Source organism: Acomys minous (assembly GCF_964271855.1).
Source record: "Acomys minous genome assembly, chromosome: 1".
In the NCBI taxonomy this organism is placed as follows: Eukaryota; Metazoa; Chordata; class Mammalia; order Rodentia; family Muridae; genus Acomys; species Acomys minous.
This window is the reverse complement of record NC_140483.1, coordinates 141,574,681-141,593,849: the sequence shown is the minus strand read 5'-3', so window position 1 is coordinate 141,593,849 and position 19,169 is coordinate 141,574,681. Positions and strand designations below refer to the sequence as shown.

General features: G+C 49.7%; 1 protein-coding gene across 3 annotated transcripts in view; it reads right to left on the bottom strand.

The window, feature by feature from the left end:
• TMOD1 (tropomodulin 1) overlaps nucleotides 1-19,169 on the bottom strand; it is a 73,989-nt gene that overhangs the window by 1,911 nt on the left and 52,909 nt on the right. For all 3 annotated transcript variants that reach the window (XM_084784610.1, XM_084784612.1, XM_084784611.1), the window contains 4 exons: nucleotides 18,853-18,983; nucleotides 16,877-16,984; nucleotides 13,924-14,067; nucleotides 5,648-5,792 (listed from right to left, as the gene is read on the bottom strand). In XM_084784610.1, the coding sequence (XP_084640736.1) occupies nucleotides 5,648-5,792; nucleotides 13,924-14,067; nucleotides 16,877-16,984; nucleotides 18,853-18,983 (528 nt within the window). The remainder of the gene's footprint in view (nucleotides 1-5,647; nucleotides 5,793-13,923; nucleotides 14,068-16,876; nucleotides 16,985-18,852; nucleotides 18,984-19,169) is intronic.

Genomic DNA, 19,169 nt, shown 5'->3' with positions numbered 1-19,169 from the left:
ACACACACACACGCTCACCTTTTTGCCTTTGCTTACAGGATCTCCACAGTTGAAGCCTAGATCTAAGCAAAGTTAACTTTAGCCAGTCTTAAGACTGGGATTTTAGGCTGCTGAAAGTTATTTCCTCTTGCTCCTTTTGGGAGTGCCTGGACTACTTCCTGCCTGTGTCAGTAACTGAAAATTGCTTGCAGTTGCCATGCCTCCTCATGTTTTAACAGTGAAATTTCCCAGGAGCAAGACCATTCATGCTCAAATGCTGGTCACAGGACGTGTATAGAGAGGGAAGTATGAGCCAGGAGGTTGCAGACAGGAGATACAAGCCCAGCGAATGGCTGGGGCCAAAGGGACCCCTTTTGTGTATTGGCAGATAAAAGACTAACAAGCAAGGTGTATTCACTTCAGGAGAACACAAGGTCAGGGAAGGCCTTCGAGGGAGATTACAGTCAAAGGGCCTGCTGCTGTGGGGTGCGGTGGTGGTGCACGCCCTTAATCCCAGCACTTGGACCAAGGGACGTCACCCACCATAAAAGTTCTAGTAAGTGGCTTGGAACAGGAACCAGGTCTCAAACTCAACGTACTTGTTGCTTCCTTTAACAAATATCCCTTGCTCACCATGGCAACAGCCACAGGCTCCCTTGCTTATTGGCAGAGCTGGAGGAGATCTCCAAGCAACAGGACCTACCTCCATCCATTGCCTGAGCTCCCTCCACTACTTGTGGCCAGATGGATCTTTCTGCCATGTCTAGTGCAGCACTTGCTCTACTCATTTATGTAAGTCAGTATTTGCCTGGTGCTGTGTGCCATGCCATCCTTCAACAAAGATGAAGGTACAGCATGTCAGAGGCCAACAGTGGATAAACAGTAACCTTGACAGAGATTATGGATGCCCTGGCAGACCTCTGAGATACGAGAGGCGTGTGGGTGAAGTGGCCCAGTCTTCCTAGGATGGGCAGGAAGTAGGTCAGTTAGGTTGTAAAGGAAGAAGGGGTGCAGGATGGTAAAATAGGAAAGCCTGTTTGTAAACAAGCCTGTTGGTGGGTCACTTCTGAGGCCACTCAGACTTCCGGAATGGGTGCTTAGCCTAACAAGAGGATGGCTTGTCAGGATGTCATGAGGAGCGCCCCCCCCCCCCCCGATGTAGAACACAAGGCTTTGGAAAGAGGCTTCTGTTCAAACCTGGGTTCTGCCAGTGGGTGACTTCCTGCCACAGACTGCATTGTTACTGAAAGGTGGGGACAATACTAGCAGGCAGTTATATAGGGTGTTTAGTACAGAGCCTGGTGCCTCAAAGTGCCTCAAAGTGCCTCATGTCTCTGTTGAGGAACATGGGGGCTGAGCCTGGCAATGGGAGCTGGCCAGGCATCTAAGCCGTGAGTGGAGGAAGCAGCTTCGGGAAGAGTACTGCTGGGAGGTGCCCATCTGAAGGAACTGGAAGTCAAGGAAGCTGCAGGGGAATGTGGCAGAGGTGACTGGCTAGCAGGAGCTGGGGCAGCATCCCGGAGGTACCCAGATGTCCACAGGGAGAGCTGTAGGCAAAGTAACCCTTGCCCAGGCTAAGAAGAGAAATTAATGTGGGATCCAGTAGGTCCACAGTTAGGCATTATTATTATTACCCCAAAGATCCAAAGTCAGTGTGTCACCGAAGTGTCACAGCACTACCCACAGCTGCCAAGGCAAGGGATCGAAAATATGGGATCTATGCGCAACACTGTCTGACCTTAAAGAACACCAATCTCTGCCATCTGCCACAGTGAGGGTGCCATGCCAGGTCAAACAGTCGGAAGCAGAGAAACAGATCCTCTGTGTCTCCGAGGAATCTGAAGAAATCCAGCAACAGAAGCACCCAGCAGAATAGTGGGTACAGAAGTTGCATGGGGAGAGAGGAGCCATGAGAGGGGTCAAAAGCCAAAATCCCAGGAGGAATCAGGGGGGATTTTGTTTCCTTTGAGACCCTCACACAATATGGTGAGTAGTTACAAACAGGGTATTGAACATTTGAAAATTGAAAGTACATCTCAACCGATTTTACCACAGAAAAAAGTTGAGGCAGATATGCTTACCAATGTGACATAATTGTTCTACTTTTTAATCTTGAATTAGAACACGTACCTCATAAATACATGCAATTATAACCTGCTAGTTTACTGTTAAGAATTAAAAGCTGCTTTGAGGTTTGCTCTGTTTGAAGTGCTGGTTAGAAAGGCGTTGGGGACGTGATAAAGGGAGGATGTTCTGCTTGTAAATACGCTGCTCTTTGCACACTCCCCTCCACTGCTGCCTAACTTAACGGCTGTGCCTCAGAGTTTGTTAAAGAGTGCTGGTGTCAGGTTCAGAGGACCTGCGAGCCACCCTGAGCCTGGCCTGGGCTATAAATAGCATGGAGACAAGAGTCATCTGAGGCTCTGTGGCAAGGAAACGTGGATAGGAGGGGACAGCTCTGTCCCTTAACCGTACCCCGTGTTCTGTATGCATCCACAGAATGGCCTGCTGAGAGCTCTGAGCTCAAGGTGGAAAAGACCAAGAGATGCAACCAGTAGGCCTTATACAGGCACTGGCTCAGCGCCCCCAAGGCAGAACCCAACTGCAGGTCTACATAGTGCAGCGACCCCAGCCATGGACATGGGAGGGGCCTGCTTTACCACAGCATGGCAGCAAGAGGGAGCCACCAAGCTGGAAGGATGGTAGGCATTTTTCTTTTGCAGGAAGAAGCCAATTGTTAGAATTCAAAGTTGTTCTCATAATGAAAGTCAGCAAATGGGTACACATTTGGTTTTCAAACTGGAAGTCATACATCACTACCTGGCACTGTTGAGTGTGGTCTGTGACACTGAGATGCTCCTCCTGTGAGAAACATCAAGGGGGCAGCTACACATAGGCCCCTGGGGTTCCTTGAGGCAACTGTCGTCATTTCATCTTGGCATCCCTGGTCAACAAACTGCCATGGTTCCTACTTCCCACCTGCCTTCACGTCCTACGCCCCAGTCACAGCCCATCACTGAGGGAAGCCAATGCAGGACCTCAAGCTAAGAACCTAGAGGCAGGAAGTAAAGCAGAGACCAGAGAAGAACACTGACTCCCCCTGGCTTGCTAAGCTACCTTTCCTATACAACCTAAGACCACCTGCCCAGGGTGGTGTGGCCTTCAGTGGCCCCTCTCACCTTAATCAGTAATAAAAAGAATGCCCCCACAGGCTTCCCTGGAGGCCAGTCTGACAGAGGTAATTCCTTGGTTGACATTCCCTCTTGCCAGACAACTTTAGCTTGTGTCAAGTTGACACTAAAACTAAAAAGTACAACCATCCTGTAGGCCAGGGCCCCTATTAAGGCTTGTACCCCAGTCCTTCCTTAGAGCTCCTGCAGGGTCACTTGACCTTCTCTGTCAGCCTCTCTCTGCCTTTCAACCTGGCCAAAGACACTCCTCACCTGGATGCTTTGCTCCACTGGCTTCTGTTCTCATAAATCACTTCCTTGTGTTATTTGCACAGAGCTTGTGGGCATTCGTGAATTTTTAAGCATGCCTTTGAGTCTATTTCCCCTAAAAGGAGCCACGGCTTCCTACATCCAAGAACTAGCCTTTCTATTATGCCAGCTCACCCAGCGCAGCCTGGTCACACCAAGGTTTCTCAGAAAAGTGACTAACAATGGTTGTGACCCCAAACATGGTCCCCTGCCTCACCAGGCATCAGTCTCATGTGGGAAAGTAGATATTGAGCTTGTAATCCTGTGAGCTCTAGCTTTGAACCTCCCACAATGGCCTTCAGGAACCCTTGTGATGGGAGTCGGGTCTGTAGCCTGGACTCCGAGTCTCAGAACTTATCTGTCTCATCCAGAAAGATTCTGCTATACCCCTCAGCACCCCTGACTGTCATCTGTCTGCGATTCCAGGGAAGATAAGCCAGGTTAGCTGTGAGATGGTGGGTGTGATGGTCATGTCGAATGCTTAAACTATGCCCAGGGGAAGTCTCGGGGTTTTTAAGTGCTGGTCCATGCCCAGATCACAGCTGGGCCTGCAATACTCTGATAGCTGGCCTCATCCAATGGTTCCGTTGAACTATCTCATCTGTGTTATGGTAAGAATTTTGCGTCTTATTTATGTTTGATCTCATCTTGTTTCAAATAATGGTACCTTGGATAAACCGAGACAGAGGCTCATTTTTCTAGACTCAAGGCTCTATAAAAAAGGCCTGTGAGGTGAGCAATGAACAAACAGCCCTCAGGCTATGCTATGCTTAGGAGCAGGAGCCCGAGTCCCCAGCACCCTGACTCCAGCACTCTAGCTGATGGGTCCTGAAGTTGAAGGACATGATTGGAAATGTGTGTTAGCCTGAGTTCCATGGCGCCGTCTGTGAGCGTCTGCCTTTTGTATGGGCACGCTCAACTTGATCGTCCATGGGCACCTGAGAGCCTCCGGTCATTACTTGACCCCATGCTTCAGGGTTTGGCTCTTTGCATTTTGCAGAAGGTTATAGGGAACCCTGTGTAGACACAGTGAGGATTTGATGAAAACCTTGTTTGTCTTGGCTTTATGACTCTCAGGGTAAATGCCACGATCAATCAAGTTAACAGTATAGACCCGCTGCAAGCCTTGGTTTTCATTCTGACTCTCCTACAGGCTCGTCAGTTGCACTGCCTTCATTTCACACCATCGTCTGTCCTCCTTAGCATCGTCAGGAACATGTAATGAGCACCCACACCAGGACTCGTGAATGTTCAGCAAGTGGGCGTGCGTAGATGATTGACGTCGCCTTTCATCCTGTTGACAACTACATGTATTTGGTGTAGCTCATCATCAAGAGAAACTCTTTTCTCTTTCTCTTTAGAAAAGGGAGTCAAAGGATGTCTTTATCAGAGGCTAGGGGAATGTAACTTGCTTTTACATTTTATTTTTATTTATTAGTGGTGTGTGTGTGTGTGTGTGTGTGTGCATATGCGTGTGCGTGTGTGTGTGTGTGTGTGTGTGTGTGTGTGTGTGTGTGTGTGTGTGTCTGTAGGTCAAAGGACAACTCTGTAGTTTTTAGGGATTGAACTCAGTTCCCCAAAGCTTGTTCACTGAGCACTTTTACTCACTGAGCTGTCATTCTGGTCCTGCCTTTACTTTTCTATGAACCACACATTTTTAACTTCTCCATGGGAGCCATGGGGAATCTCCTGGGCTGTGGCTTTTGGTGATGGTGTTGGCCGAGAGCTTTGTGATTTTGAACAGAAAATCAGTGTGACCTAGAGAAGGGTCTTCTGAAGAGGATCAGACCCAGGATAAGCCTGTGCGCCCCTAAACTTCATTTCCTCCATCGGCATGCTGAGGTAAGCTCTGGGCCAAGCCTATGCCGGGCTGGGCTGGGGGAGGAGAGGCATTCTCCCTAGGTCCTGAAGGCAGGCAGCTCACAGACTAGGGGAGATACGCATAAACCCAGAACAAGATACGATGCCCCTGAAAGTCAGGAGTTTGACTCCATAAACCTCTCCTGGAGAGAGAGAGAGAGAGAGAGAGAGAGAGAGAGAGAGAGAGAGAGAGAGAGAGAGAGAGAGAGACAGACAGACAGACAGACAGACAGAGAGAGAGAGACAGAGACAGAGAGAGAGAGAGAGAGACAGAGAGAGAGTGTGTAGGAGTGGGAAGATGAGCAGGCAGCATACAGACGTGTACTCACCAAGGTCATTGTTGTTCATCATGGCGTTGGATGCTCGAAGCCGGGGCCCCTGCTGGGTAAAGTGGTAGCCAAATTTGAGTAGCGTTGTGTTTTTCTCCAACATGTTCACGATCTCCATTTCTACTTTGTTGCCCAAGGGCTGGCTCTTTGGTTAAAAAAAAAAAAAAAAAAAAGACCAATAATTACACATTTGCTTTATACAAACTACCTCTCCACATGGAAACCCTGAGTGTAGTGGGGGGCGTGTTACCTGCTCTCTAAGATTGACGCAGTGCAGACGCTCACATAGAAGGCTGGTGTTATACAGCATGCTTAAAGATGGAAAGTTTCTCCCAAATCAGGAAAATGCCACTGTGGCTGCTTTTAGCAGCATTGTTTTAGAGGCCCTGGCTAAGACAATTCAGCAAGAAAGACATCTAAACTAAAAAGGAGGGTGTATATTAAGGTCATAGAACATTGGACCTAGAGAATCCTAAGTCAGCCTCCACCCCTGACCACCACATACACACACTACTGCTGACTGGTTCGGCAAGCTTATAGAAAATAAGAGCAATAAACAAAAGCCCTCTGCATCTCACTGTAGGGATAAGCACCTAAAACAGCCTCTTTATAATTATATAAAAAAAGAACAAAAAATGTAGGAATATGTTGACAAAAGAGAAGACATTGAAAACTACAAGACGGCATTGAATACCATAAAAAAAAAAAAAACAAACAAAAAACCTATGATGTTTAAAATCAACAACCCATGGTCACAGGCCAGAAATCTGTTACTACTAGTGAGGCAATGCCACCAAACTGACCTGTGACATCAATGGGATCCTTGTCAAAATTTCAACTTTCCTTTCCCCCCACTCAGAAATGGATGAAGCAATCTAAAAATCATGTCTTAGAATAGTCAAAACAATGTTAGAGGGCTCAAATTCTCTGATTTCAAAGTAACTCCAAAGCTATGGTAGTTTAGACGCTGTGGTGCTGGTGTGAGGCAGCCATGATGTGGAACGGAGCAGAGGGGGTCCAGCCCACACACCCGTCCAGACTGCTTTACAAAGGGACACCAAGAAAACTCAATGATGCCATTGGTGACACAAGCAAAAGGATGAACTTAGACCCTTGACCCGTGTCATACATGTTCACCCAGGGCTGAGGAGGTGGCTCAGTGGGTAAGAGTGCTGAACAGGCGCAGGGACCTGAATGCAGATCCCCAGCACCCATGTAAATGGCCAGTCATAACCACCTGTGTCTGTAACCCCAGCACTGGGTGGTGGGTGGAAACAGGAGGATCACTCCTGTCTCAAAGGAATAAAGCAGAGAGTGGCAGAGGAGGACACCCAAAGGCCTCCTCTGGCCTGTGGATCAAAGACCCATCGGTAAGAACTATAATACGCTTAAGATAAACACAGGTGCCACTGTGACCTTGGCAATGGTTCTTTAGGTATGACACCTATAGCACAATCAACAGACGGTGACAATAAATAAGCTTGATTTCATCAACATGTAAATTGTTTATGCTTATAGAATCAAGAAAGTGTCCATCCACACTCGTGCAAGCAACTCTAATTAAACCCAATGGGTTAGCAGGGGGTGGTGGTGCACACCTTTAATCCCAGCACTCAGGAAGGCAGAGGCAGGAGGATCACTGTGAGTTTGAGGCCAGCCTGGTCTACAGAGCTAGTCCAGGACAGCTAAGGGTACACAGAGAAACCCTGTCTTCAAAAACAAACAAACAAACAAACAAACAAACAAAACCAGTAGGTCACACTGATGTAAAGGCCACACACAGCAGGGAGCATGCTCGGAGCCCCAGTGCTGAGGGGCAGACACAGCAAGATTCTAAATGGTCACTTTAGCCAAAGTGGTGTCAGCAGATTCAGTGGAAAACCCTGTCTCAAAAGATACAGAGCAACAGAGAGACCACTGATGTTGACCTCTGGGTCTATGCATGCATGCATGGACAGATGAGCTTTCATACACACATACACACATGCACATATCTCACACACATGGGGGGTGTGGAGAAGATAACATGGAATGGAAAAAAGTTGTAAACCTATAGCATATCTGGTAAGGACTAATATCCAAAATATATAAAGATGCAAATAAATAAATTAGAAATGGACAAAGTATTTGAATAGAAATTCCTTAAAGAAGATGTACGAGTGCCTGGAGAGACGGTTCAGTGGTTAAGAGCACTGGTTGCTCTTCCAGAGGACTTGGGCATGGTTCTCAGCACCTACAAGGTGGATCATAACTGGGGATCCAGTGCCCTCTGGCCTCTATGGGTACCAGGTATGCATATGTGCATTCGTATGTATACATTGAGAGTTCATGCAGCAATGCTCAGGTCCAGGGAGGGAGGAGACCCCTTGTCTTTGGAGGCATCTAAGTAGAAAGGTGCTGCCTCTTTCTCAAGTCTTCCTCAGCATCGTTAGTAGGGAAGGCTAGGGCTCCATAACCTCTAAAACCTCATGGGGCTGTGGGATATGACCCTAAGAATAGCTTGCTTGGGTGGCATAAAAAGACCAGGAGAGTGACCTCAGACCTTGACCGTAGGCAAAATGCAGTAAGAAGTCCCCAGGGAGAGGGCTGGCTGGGATGCCAGGGCTGTGCTGTCAGAGTTTGGGCAGTAAAGAACTCTGGCCTCCTTTCAGATTTACTGGAGGATTAACTAAATCACTTGTGGATAAATATAATGTCATTTTAAATACTCAAATGATTGGATGGAGGGAAATGAACAGTGTTCCTTCATACCACCCCGTTCCCATCACCCCTGCCCCACCATCCACAGATGTACCTCACCCCCCCCCTCCCATGGCCAGTGGCTGTACTTCTGGTCATAAGACACATGGTAGAAATAGAGAGGGCTAGGTTGTTTTGTTGCTCTTTTCCCCTTGAATAGATTCATATTTATTTTCTGCAACTTCATGTTCCAGTCACTGCTTTGTAGAGGTCTTCCCAAGCTAGTACGAGAGAAGCTACACCTTGTTTTGTAAAGGCCCTTCTTGGGCCGCCCCTGAGATGCTGCAGCGTAGATAGCTGGCTGTGTCCACACCTCTCGCCACAAGTGGCAGTACAGCGAACTTTGTAGGGAAGAGAGACTTGTCTACAGTCAGCTATGGTTGTTGAGAGAGGGGCATACTTTGAATTGGCGTTGTGGCGTAACGGCGGGCACGCCTTGGACACCATGTGGTAGCTCATGGCCTCACGTGCTCACAGTGACTGGGGGCTTTGAACCTGATGAACATATGACAAATACAAAAAAAAATGCCAGGCATGGTGGTGCACGCCTTTAATCCCAGTACTTGGGAGGCAGAGGCAGGCGGATTGCTGTGAGTTCAAGGCTAGCCTGGTCCACAAAGCGAGTCCAGGATATTCAAGGCTACAAAGAGAAGCCCTGTTGGGGGGAGGAGGGGGAAGAAAAGCCTTTCTCACCAAAGTGCTACAAGACAGAATAATACAGGGGACACTTATGACGGTGATTTAAAGTAGTCAGCAGAGAGAATTGGAAAGGGATAACCAAGGCTCACTATATTTTGGAGAAAGGAGTCACGTGATAATGCTCATCCCAGAAGCCATAGGTCGCCAAATAAAGAGCCCAAGGCCGTACATGAAGTACTCCCTTTTGAGTTTTTGTTCAGGGGTGTCTCAGAGATGCCCTCAAAACAATAGAGGCTGGTGGTATTGCTCTTGATTGCCCACCAGAACCTGACGGTAAGACCCTAATGCTGAAGACGCTACACGATTTGGTCACAGGCCATGGAGAAATCAAATTGGTACAGACCAGGGACACTCTCTTGCTGGCCAGCTTTCACAGGACCTGAAGGTGCTGTGAAGGGTGCAGAAGGGCAGGGAGTCAGCAACTGTCTTATGAGCTGTGAATCCCACGGACCATGATAATGACGATCCTGGCAAGGCACAAATACTGCGGGTAGCCAACTGCCTTCTGGTCAGATTTAAGGCCCGCTCTACAGGAGGAAATGAGTGCCTGGGGCTGGAAGTTTGGCCAAGAGCCCATGGCTGGTGAGCTCCCAGAACCCAAGGGTGAACCTACTGTTCTGCCAAATGGCCAGGCACAGTACTGAACTGCCCCTCTAAGCTTGTATCTCTCTACCAGTATTAGTACAGCTTTCACGCCTCATCAGAGAAGTCTCTTTGCGCACCTGATGGTGGCTAATGCAGAAACTCAGAACCATTCAAAGTACAGAGAACAAGTGTCATCGGAAGCCACAAGTGAACATCTACATCACGCCCAAGGCTCAGGGGCTAGCAAGGACGAGGGAGCTGAAAGACTAAGAGCCAGAGGCCAGGGAGGGCCAGACGCGGCAGGACCACTGCACCCATGAGCTCACAGCAGCCATGCCTGCCTGTGCAAGATGAAGCCAGTGGGCGTGCTAGCACGGAGAAGGATTCACAAGCTCCCACCCCTAGCTGAGGAGCTGTTGACAGTTGATGTCTGAAGGGAGAGTAAGTTTCCTTTAAGGGTGGTTTTCCAGGTGGGTGGAGCACACTCTAGTGGTTGGCCCTATATGCATGAGTTTATGTGCAGCACAAACTGGGTTCAATAGGATGTATGTATGTATGTATGTATGTATGTATGTATGTATGTATGTATGTATGCGTGCATATATGTGTGTATGTATGCATGTATGTATATATGTGTATATGTATATGTGCATATATATTTTTTGAGACAGGGTCCTACTAGGTTATGTTTTTTTTTAATAGGGTAGGGGGGTAGAGCATGAATCTAGGAGGAGTTAGGTGTAAATATGTTCAAGATGTATTATATGAAATTACCAAAGAATTAGTAAAAATAGGCCTGAAAAATTCTTTGGTATGCTTCCTTCAAAAGGTAGACCCTTGCGTGCCTCCTCGTGGGTGTGTGTTGTGCCTACTGACTCACTTCTAAAGTGTCAGAATAGGCTTGGTCCAGATTCCAAAGTTGAGCCATCAAAGACAGTTGGGAATTTCTTCTTTGCCTTGAATTGCATGCTCCGGGGGAAGTTAGCCAGATCAGCTGCCCTGGATTCCTGCCTCTTGGAAACTGAGCAAATTTGTTGAGTGTTGGTTTATCCCAGAGGTCTAAGGCTAAGCTCTGGGGCCATTTGTTATATAGCTATAGATAACAGACGTACTCCCAGACAGTGTTAAATTAGAGAACAACCAGACACAAATAAATTAACTTGGAAAAACAACATGAAGGTGTAATCCATTTCCTATGGCTTCTGTTCAAAACACCAAGCGGTCTCCCTCTCACGTGTAGTAGAGGAGAAAGAGGGAACTGTAATCGATATGCCCAGATGGTGAACACATCCTCACTGGGAGGGGTCGTGTTTCCAGGTCCTCTCCGACCCATCCGAGGAACACCTTGCCGTAGGGAGACAAGGGGCGAATCAGGAAAGCAGGAAAGCTGCGTAGTGCTGGTGGGTGGCAGGGTTCAGGATGGGGTCTTAAAGCACCCTGTGTTCGAGCCTGCTTCATGGCTGGGTAGGGTTCCTCCTCTCCAGCATGCAGCCAGGATGCTCACATTCCAACCCAGATATGTCTTAGACAAAGTCCCACTTCCTCTCAGGTCCTCAGTTTCCCCGCCTGTAAAAGAAAGCTGGGGAGATACCCCCAGTGCTTTTTGGCCCAGCCCAAGGCCCCCGCCCCAAGCTGCTCCCCACCCTTGCTGGGCGTTGGGCAGCTTTGGGCAGAAGCAGAACATTGCCTGGAGATAAGGGAAATCAGTGAGTAAACAAACTGCCTCAGACTCCATGTCACCCAGGGTAGAACGCCGGCCCTGAGTCCCTTTCTTTGGCCGTAAAAGGAGAAAGAAGGAAAGTCTCTCAACACAGGTTACAATTCCAAGGACTGAGGCAAACACTCTGGCCTTCACGGACCTCCGTGACGAACCAAGGAGGAGGAATAAATCAGTGCCACTTGTCACCTCCTTCTAGTCCCTCCCTCTTACCCAGGCCACCATGAGAAGACAACTGTTTGTCCAGGCCTCCTGGGTCACACTGCAGCACATGAATGGGCCTCTGACCAGAAGCCATCTTTATCCCTTCAGCCCTTCCGCCACTAGGTAGGAGTGCCACCCCAGAGCCGGAAGTCTTGCTTGTAGCTTCTATTGGCCTCCTTAGCTCTCTCTTTACTCCTGACCCTTCCAGGCCAGCCAGGGGCCATCTTGCCAGAGCAGAGCCTAGCAAAGGCCCTTTGTCTTTTAATCCCTAGAAGCTTCTTCTGGGCCCTCAAGTCCTGCCTGGATGGGCTCCAAGCTCTCACTAGATTTCGCTCTATATTCTTTCGTCCCTTTTGAGACACTTACCACTCTCTGGGTTTATTCCAATACTGTCCTCTCCCTGACATGTCCCTCACTATGGCTGCTCCCTCCACTGGACGTCACCCACCCCACCCCCACCCCCTTGTAGCTTGCAGGCACATCTGGTACAACGGTCATTTCTGCACCTGTCTCTCCTTCTACCCAGCGTGGCTTTCTACAAGCCTCAACTGGAGCCTCATTTTCACAGAGGCCAGCATGGCCAGGGGGATGGATTGGGAGAGAAAGGCCAGGCAAGGCTCACAAAACTACAGCCATTTCAAGAACCCCACAGGCACCGTGTGTGGGCTTTAGAGTTATACAGACTGGAGTGAGGAGTTAGGTCACTTACAGTGCGACCTTAGGCAGGTTACACAGCACACTTGGCAATTACAGTCCACTTACAGGGTGAGCACTGAATGGATCCAGGGACACAGAGCAGTCAGTGTCCCTCTGGGTGAGATGCCCAGACAACCTTCATAGCGTTTCTAAAAGTCACCAATGAGTCAGATCGGTAATTCCCTTAGGAGGGGAGTAGCTAATTGTCATCATTTGTAAGAGGGGAAACTGAGGCTGGGGTAGTAAATGTTTTTACACTAGGGTATTTGGCGAAGGTGAAGGCAATGGTCAGCACAAGCTCTCTCTTGGGTGCTGGGGCAAAGACGGCAACATAGCTACAACAGGGAAGGCAGGCACCTTGATGCCCAGTGAACCAGACATCTTTGGCTAATGGTTTGCCCTGGGAGTCAGGTTTTCTCGGATGCTGTGTAGGCCCTGACTCTTTCCTGGCCAGGACAGAAGTCTTGTGACTGGCCATGCTGAGAAAGGGGCGGGTGGTGCTAATGCAGGCTGTGATCCGTCCATCTGCTCTGCCTTTTGCACCTGCAGGGGATTGAAGTCAGCAATGGCCCAAGGACAAGGCAGAGATGGGCAGGGTCAATGTAACATCAAGGCTACCAGCATATACGAGATGCCCAGTCCAAAGCCGCAGCAGGGAGGGAGAGGGGGAAAGGCTTACATGCAGTGTCTACCACTTCCCACAGTGGCAGGACTATTCTCCTACTCGCCAGGGCTATTCAAGGCCCACCAGTACATTGCTAAGGTGCAGCCAGGCAGACATGTGCACATTGCCCTTTATGCTCGTCCAGGAGGAGGTTTTTCCTAGTTGGGGAATGGGCAGGGCGAACACAGGATGTTCCAGAAGTCTATGACAGGGGAGCAGAGACAGGAGTAGGAGCAAGCTGGGAAGTTTCCAAAAGCCATGACTAGGTTGAGGCAGCCCAAGGTCCCGAGTCCTGTGGAGGCTGGTGATGCCTAGTTCTGAGTGGGATGGAGCTACAAGCCCGTGATTGTTCGGATTAATCTGTTGTGCATCTTAGATTTATGTTCTAAGCACTTTCTGTCTGTCTGCCACATCTTACAATAAGAAAGTTACTAGGGGTCTTGCTTGGGCACAACCATTTCACAGTGTCTCCTTCCAATCTTCTCTCCACACATGCATATACAACCATTCAGCCAAATTTTCCATGCAAAGAAAATCCCTGAAGTTCCTCATTTGTAAAGAAGATAAGTGTCTCAGGCTTGGAAGCAACATGCCGTCGTGGGTAGAGTGGGCTTTGGAGTTGGGAGATGCAGATTCATATCTCTTGCCTCCTGAGTGCCGAGTCACCCTCTCTTAGCCCCTTTCGTCAGAGACTGACCACACCCACACCCCACAGGGCAGTGATGGGAGGATCAGAGATGATGGGCACACCATAGCAGTGAGCTGCCTAACAAACACCCAGGCTGCTGCTACCTGCAGCTCTGGTTATTAACTCTTTCTCAGACAACCAAGACCAAAAGAGTTACCTCAGAAGAAATGACTAAAGCACAGAACTCGGAGAGGCAGGAGTCCGGCAGGCTGAAGAGCAGCCCATGGGCGGGCATTGACTGCCCTGCGTAGGGAAAGACATGAGCAGACCGCTGCCTCACTCACCTGGTTATCAATCTTCAGTTCCACCAGAGAAGTGTTGTGTGGGAGCGCTTCCACCAGACGCAGGACCCCAGCTCCAGAAATGAAGTTGGATTCCACATTCAGCGTCTTCAACACTTTGTTCACTTTTAGCATTTCAGCAAGAGCCTGGACCACAGGAAAAAAGCGGGACCCGTGAGCTAGCCTGGGCGAGGGTTGACCATTGATCCACAAACACCAAGAGGCCCAGGCCAGTCTTCCAGTACTACCTCCCCAAGCACGGCTCTGCCTCTGCTCTCCTGAAACCTGCCGTGCCTCCCAAACACCCTTGCAGGAGAATGCTCACCTGCATGCACTCGGAGCTGGACCCGCTTCTCCTCCCGTGCAGCCTTGGCTCTCTGGGAGTACTGCGCATGCTCAGTGCCTCCCCATGCCTTAGCCTTTCTCTGCTTCATTGGACCACTTGGAACGGTCTGTTTTACTTGGCTAAGCCTCATTCATCCTTCAAGGCCATTCTCAATGCTTCAGCTACCCAGGGCACGCTCTCTGGAATCTCACAGAACTTGTTCTCATGTATGTTCAGGTATATGTGTGCATGTTCATGTATGTGCAGGCATGTGTATGCATTCGTATTCATGTGTGTGCATGTGCATGTGGAGGTCAGAAGACAACTTCAATGTCATCTTCATACGTGCCATCCATGTCCCTTGAGACAGTCTCTTATTTGACCCGGAGCTCACCGATCAGTCTAGATTGGCTGGTGACGGGGCCTCAGAGACTGTTCTGTGCCCACCTCTCTGGCACTGGGATAACAAGTGAGTCATCATGTGCAGTTTTGACATGGTGCTTGGCATCCGGCTCAGGGTCTCATGTTTGTAAGGCAAACAGTGTACTGACTGAACTATCCCCTCAGTATTCCCATGCCCTTCCCACGTTTTCTATTGGTGTGCCTCCACCACTAGACTATCTTGTAGGTTGAAAATGCACCAGAATATCTCTTTTACCATACAGTGCTTGGCACATAGTAGGCCATCAAGCAGGAATCACTGGGGTTCCTGGGGAGTCTCCATCTCCCCATGTGTATGCTCAGCTTTGTCTCCTCTGTGGCCCTGCTGAGATGTCACCATGGTCTTCCTCAGAGAGCACAGGGCCAGCTTTCAGAGTAAGGGCTCAGATGGCCCTCAGCACGTTTGAGAGGGACCTAGCCAGGGGGTGTAGATGACAATCGGGGCCTCTGAAGGAAATGAGGTAATTAGCAGCTGGTGGAAACGATGTGTCATAGGGAAAGGCGATACCAGCAGCTGAGAGGCCTGGGACACCGTGATCAGTGTGCCAGGGTGTCAGAAGCGATGCCAGGAATTGCTGTCCTATTGCTCGCCTTGCTTGCTGAACCCTGTCAGAGGCCCAGCTCCCTGGAAGCCTTCAATGCTCAAACCATCTCTCCTTCTTTGGTTCCCTCACTCGAGCATGCCCAGAGGTGGTGTGTCAGCTTCTCTGTGACCAATGGCTGTCGCCTGATCTGTGTAGAGTGGCCTCTCCTAAGCCTCTCCGAGCTTTCCTAGCAACACTCCCCTTCCCAAGAAAAGCCTGGCCTGCCCTAACCACCAACCCAGCTTGACAACCAGTGGACAGGGATCCCAGGCCAGAGACTGCACATGCTGGTAACTGGACAGGCCCTGGAGTCCTGTCATGTTCTGTGTCAGATGCTGTGTGTTGGGTCACAATAGAGGAACAGAGGGCAGGAGATACGTGACAAGGCAGGCAGGCAGGCAGGCAGGCAGGGGGGGCTTGCATGGCTCTGGCACCTGGTCTACCAACAGGCCAGAAACATTTCACCACTTGGTAATAGGTATGCAGGTAGGAGGCGCCTGCCTCCAGCTGTCTGCCTGGCATGGATTCCATGCCCCCAAACCATTCGTGGCATGGAGCTGAGTGCCAGCATGCCGAGCTTGGTTTCTGACCCATGAACAAGTAGTACATGGGGTTTTGCCAGCTATGTCACTACACAGACAGACTCAGGATCCACCGAGGTCAGGCAGAGGTCATTGATCTGGAAGTTCCCACACTGCCCCCCACTGTAAGCTCATACAGTTATTTCCAAAACACTGATGGAAACAGCCTCACGTGTTTTAAGATTGAGAAGAGAACTGACTGCTACTCCATCCCCTCCTTGGGATGCTAATTCTCCCATCCCCCCAAGCTCCCCAGTGGTAGAGCAGCTGCACTGGGCTGCACCATTCTGCTGCCTTCAAGGCCAAACGGATGGGCATGATCCTGAGTGTGAACTATGAGTCTAATTCAGTATTACGCATAGGCTGTTGAGACATTTTTACCGGATGTTTAAAAAATTAATATTTATAATTATAATGTATAATTATAATATGTACTTTATAATAAGTACGATTTACTTTGAGTAAACATAGCTTCTCCGTTTGTTTGCTTTTTTTGAGATAGAGCCTCCTGTAACTCAGGCTGGCCTCAAACTTCTGACCTCTCCTGCCTCCACCTCCTAAGTGCTACAGTTACACATGTGCACACCACAACACCTGGCTGATTGGCAGTGTTTGTAGCGATCCCAGTAAAAGTAAAGTTGGTCTCTGGGATTCATTAATGAAGACAGTGGTTCGAGACATGGAGGAACTGAGCCCCCAAAGAAGGGGGTGAGCACCCCCTGAATGTGACGTGCTGAGTGGAGAAGGACCAACTGGTAGGGGACAGTGTGACTTTGTTCAATGTCAGCTCTGCTTTTCTCTTTTTATGTGACTTTAGACAAGGTCAGTTGCCTAACCTTCCTGGAGACCCAGCCTTCTAAAGAGCAGGGTGGTTGTAAGGATTAGCTTGGATGAGGACAGGGCACTGTGGGAGGGGCCGGCCTGGCTGTCTGTAGTCCCTCCTGGCTCCTAGCTGAGTCTCCCTCCCACACCACACAGTGGGACCAGGCCCCAGGGCCCAGGGGAGTGGAGAGGTCAGAACATACAAAGGCCACGGGGTCGTTGCTGCGGGTCCCCACGATGCTGAATTTCTTCACGTAGGTGTTCTCTTTCAGGGCTTCCGCATACGCCTTGAGGGTGGGGATGGGAATATTCTGCAGAGAGAAAGGCAGAAGCTTGAACAGCAGCTCTGCACGGACCAGGGGGCAGGTGGCCGCTGGAGCGAGAGGACAGTAGCTCCCTCTCAAATGCAGCCTGACTCCTAGCAAGTCTCAGAATGGGCTGTGTGCCAGAGGGTGAGACTCAGAGGATCCCCCAGTACACAGATTGATAAAACCGCCCCCTGAAAATGTCAGTCAGGACCCACTCTCTTCTGTGCAAGGGGAGGCTAGGGAAGAGAGCACAACAATATTGGGAGGAATATTGTACACGAGGCTCAGGCCTGGGAGCCGGGCAGGGCTGGACCCTGCCTTCTGCCCAGTGACTGGCAGTGTGCCTGATTTGCCGTGTGACATGGGGGACTCTCTTCCCCTCTTTGGATCTGTTCTGAGAGACAGAATGAGGAGATACACTGACTTCTCTCTGAGACATCTGCCCTAAAGGGCCTCAGCACTGGGCTGCACACATGCCCGTGGGTCCTGGGGATAGTTCATCACTTACAGAGCCTCCGAGGGAGGCCTGGGCATCGGGCCCCCAGGTGAAAACCTGATCTGCATCCAACTGCCTCTTGGTTGAGAAGGGGAAACTGAGGCCTGGAGGTGTTTAAGCCCTTGGCTGATGCCTCCCAGTTAGGTTTCACTACTGACACCTGGTTTGAGGCAGTATTCCCTGCCTGGGACATACACGTCTGGACTGTGTTAGTGTCTTTCACGTGGCAGATCAGAGACAGAGAGAGAGAGACAGAGAGAGAGAGACAGAGAGAGAGAGAGAGAGAGAGAGAGAGAGAGAGAGAGGGAGAGGGAGAGAGAGAGAGAGGGAGAGAGGGAGAGAGAGAGAGAGGGAGAGAGAGAGAGGGAGTGAGGGAGGGAGAGGGAGGGAGTGAGGGAGGGAGAAGAGAGAGAGAGAGGAGGGAGACAGGGAAAGAGGTGGGGGAACACACTCTTGGCAATGCTTTTCCAGAGCTCTCATTTCAAAGTGTCATTTAAGCCCCCGTGGGAGCAGGACAAGGAGCCAGGTGGAAGAGAGAAAACTGGGTACAGGTTTCCAATCTGATTGTGCTTGGGACTGGCAGCCACAGAGAAGAAAGCTGAGAAGAAAGGAGCAGGAGGAAGGGGCTGGCTTCTTGTCTTACCCCCAGCTCTCACACAGCTAATCCCAGGGCCCCGGGGCAGAGCAAGTGGGCAGGCAGCTTGCACATTCCTCCTGAGCCCTGCCCTGGTGGCCTCAGAGCTACAGCATCCAGTTGGAGTATCCTTGGGGCACCTGCGCCAACATCTCCCTCCCCCGACTGTAAAATGAGTTTGAATAGGTGTATAATGCAGAGGGGACAGTGACGTCTCAGGGCTAGTGCCCGCCTGGCATCTGTGACCCCACAAGTCTTGTAGGCATGGGGCTTTGCCAGCCTGGAAGTTCCTGCTGCACGTGGCTCTGACTCACAATTTTATCACAGAGGATCTCTGTGTTTTTAAACAACATGGCAGCTGTCCAGATCAAAGCTGGACTGGCCTGGGGTGGACTTCTGGGCATGGAATTGGCCTCTGGAAGAAACCAGGATCCAGGGATTTACTTGTTGACACTGGCTGCCCCTTCAGTGCTCCCACCTGCAAAGGCGTTTTTTTTGTTTTGTTTTGTTTTTTGTTTTTTGTCTGTCTTTCTTTTCTTTCTTCTTTCTTTCTTTCTTTCTTTCTTTCTTTCTTTCTTTCTTTCTTTCAATTCCTGATCTTGATATACCCAGGTCCAAATATGTATTTGGACTCGATGCTCTATATTGCCTGAACTGCTGACATCAGTATGCCAAGACATTTCCCCCCATATGTGAAAACCCCTACCCACAACACACTGGAAGTAAAGAGCAGGACTTTACCCGGATGTTGTTGAGATTAACCTCTTCAAGTTCTGGGTCGTTGTTCTTTATCCGCTCCAGCGTTTCCTCTACATCTGTTGAATTTGGCTCTTCATCAGGCACAGGCTTGTACTGTGTGGGTTTAATCACACCTACAACAATGGATAGAAAGGAGCTGCCTCACAGAAACACAGGGATCACTTTATCTCAGTATAAAGACTCTCTGAGGGGAAGCATTGGTTGAACTCAGGGTATAAGGGAGACAGCACATTGCAGGTGGGTACCAGGAGCTGTGGTGTGCTGGGAGAAGTCAGGGAGGTTTGGGCTATCTGTGGATG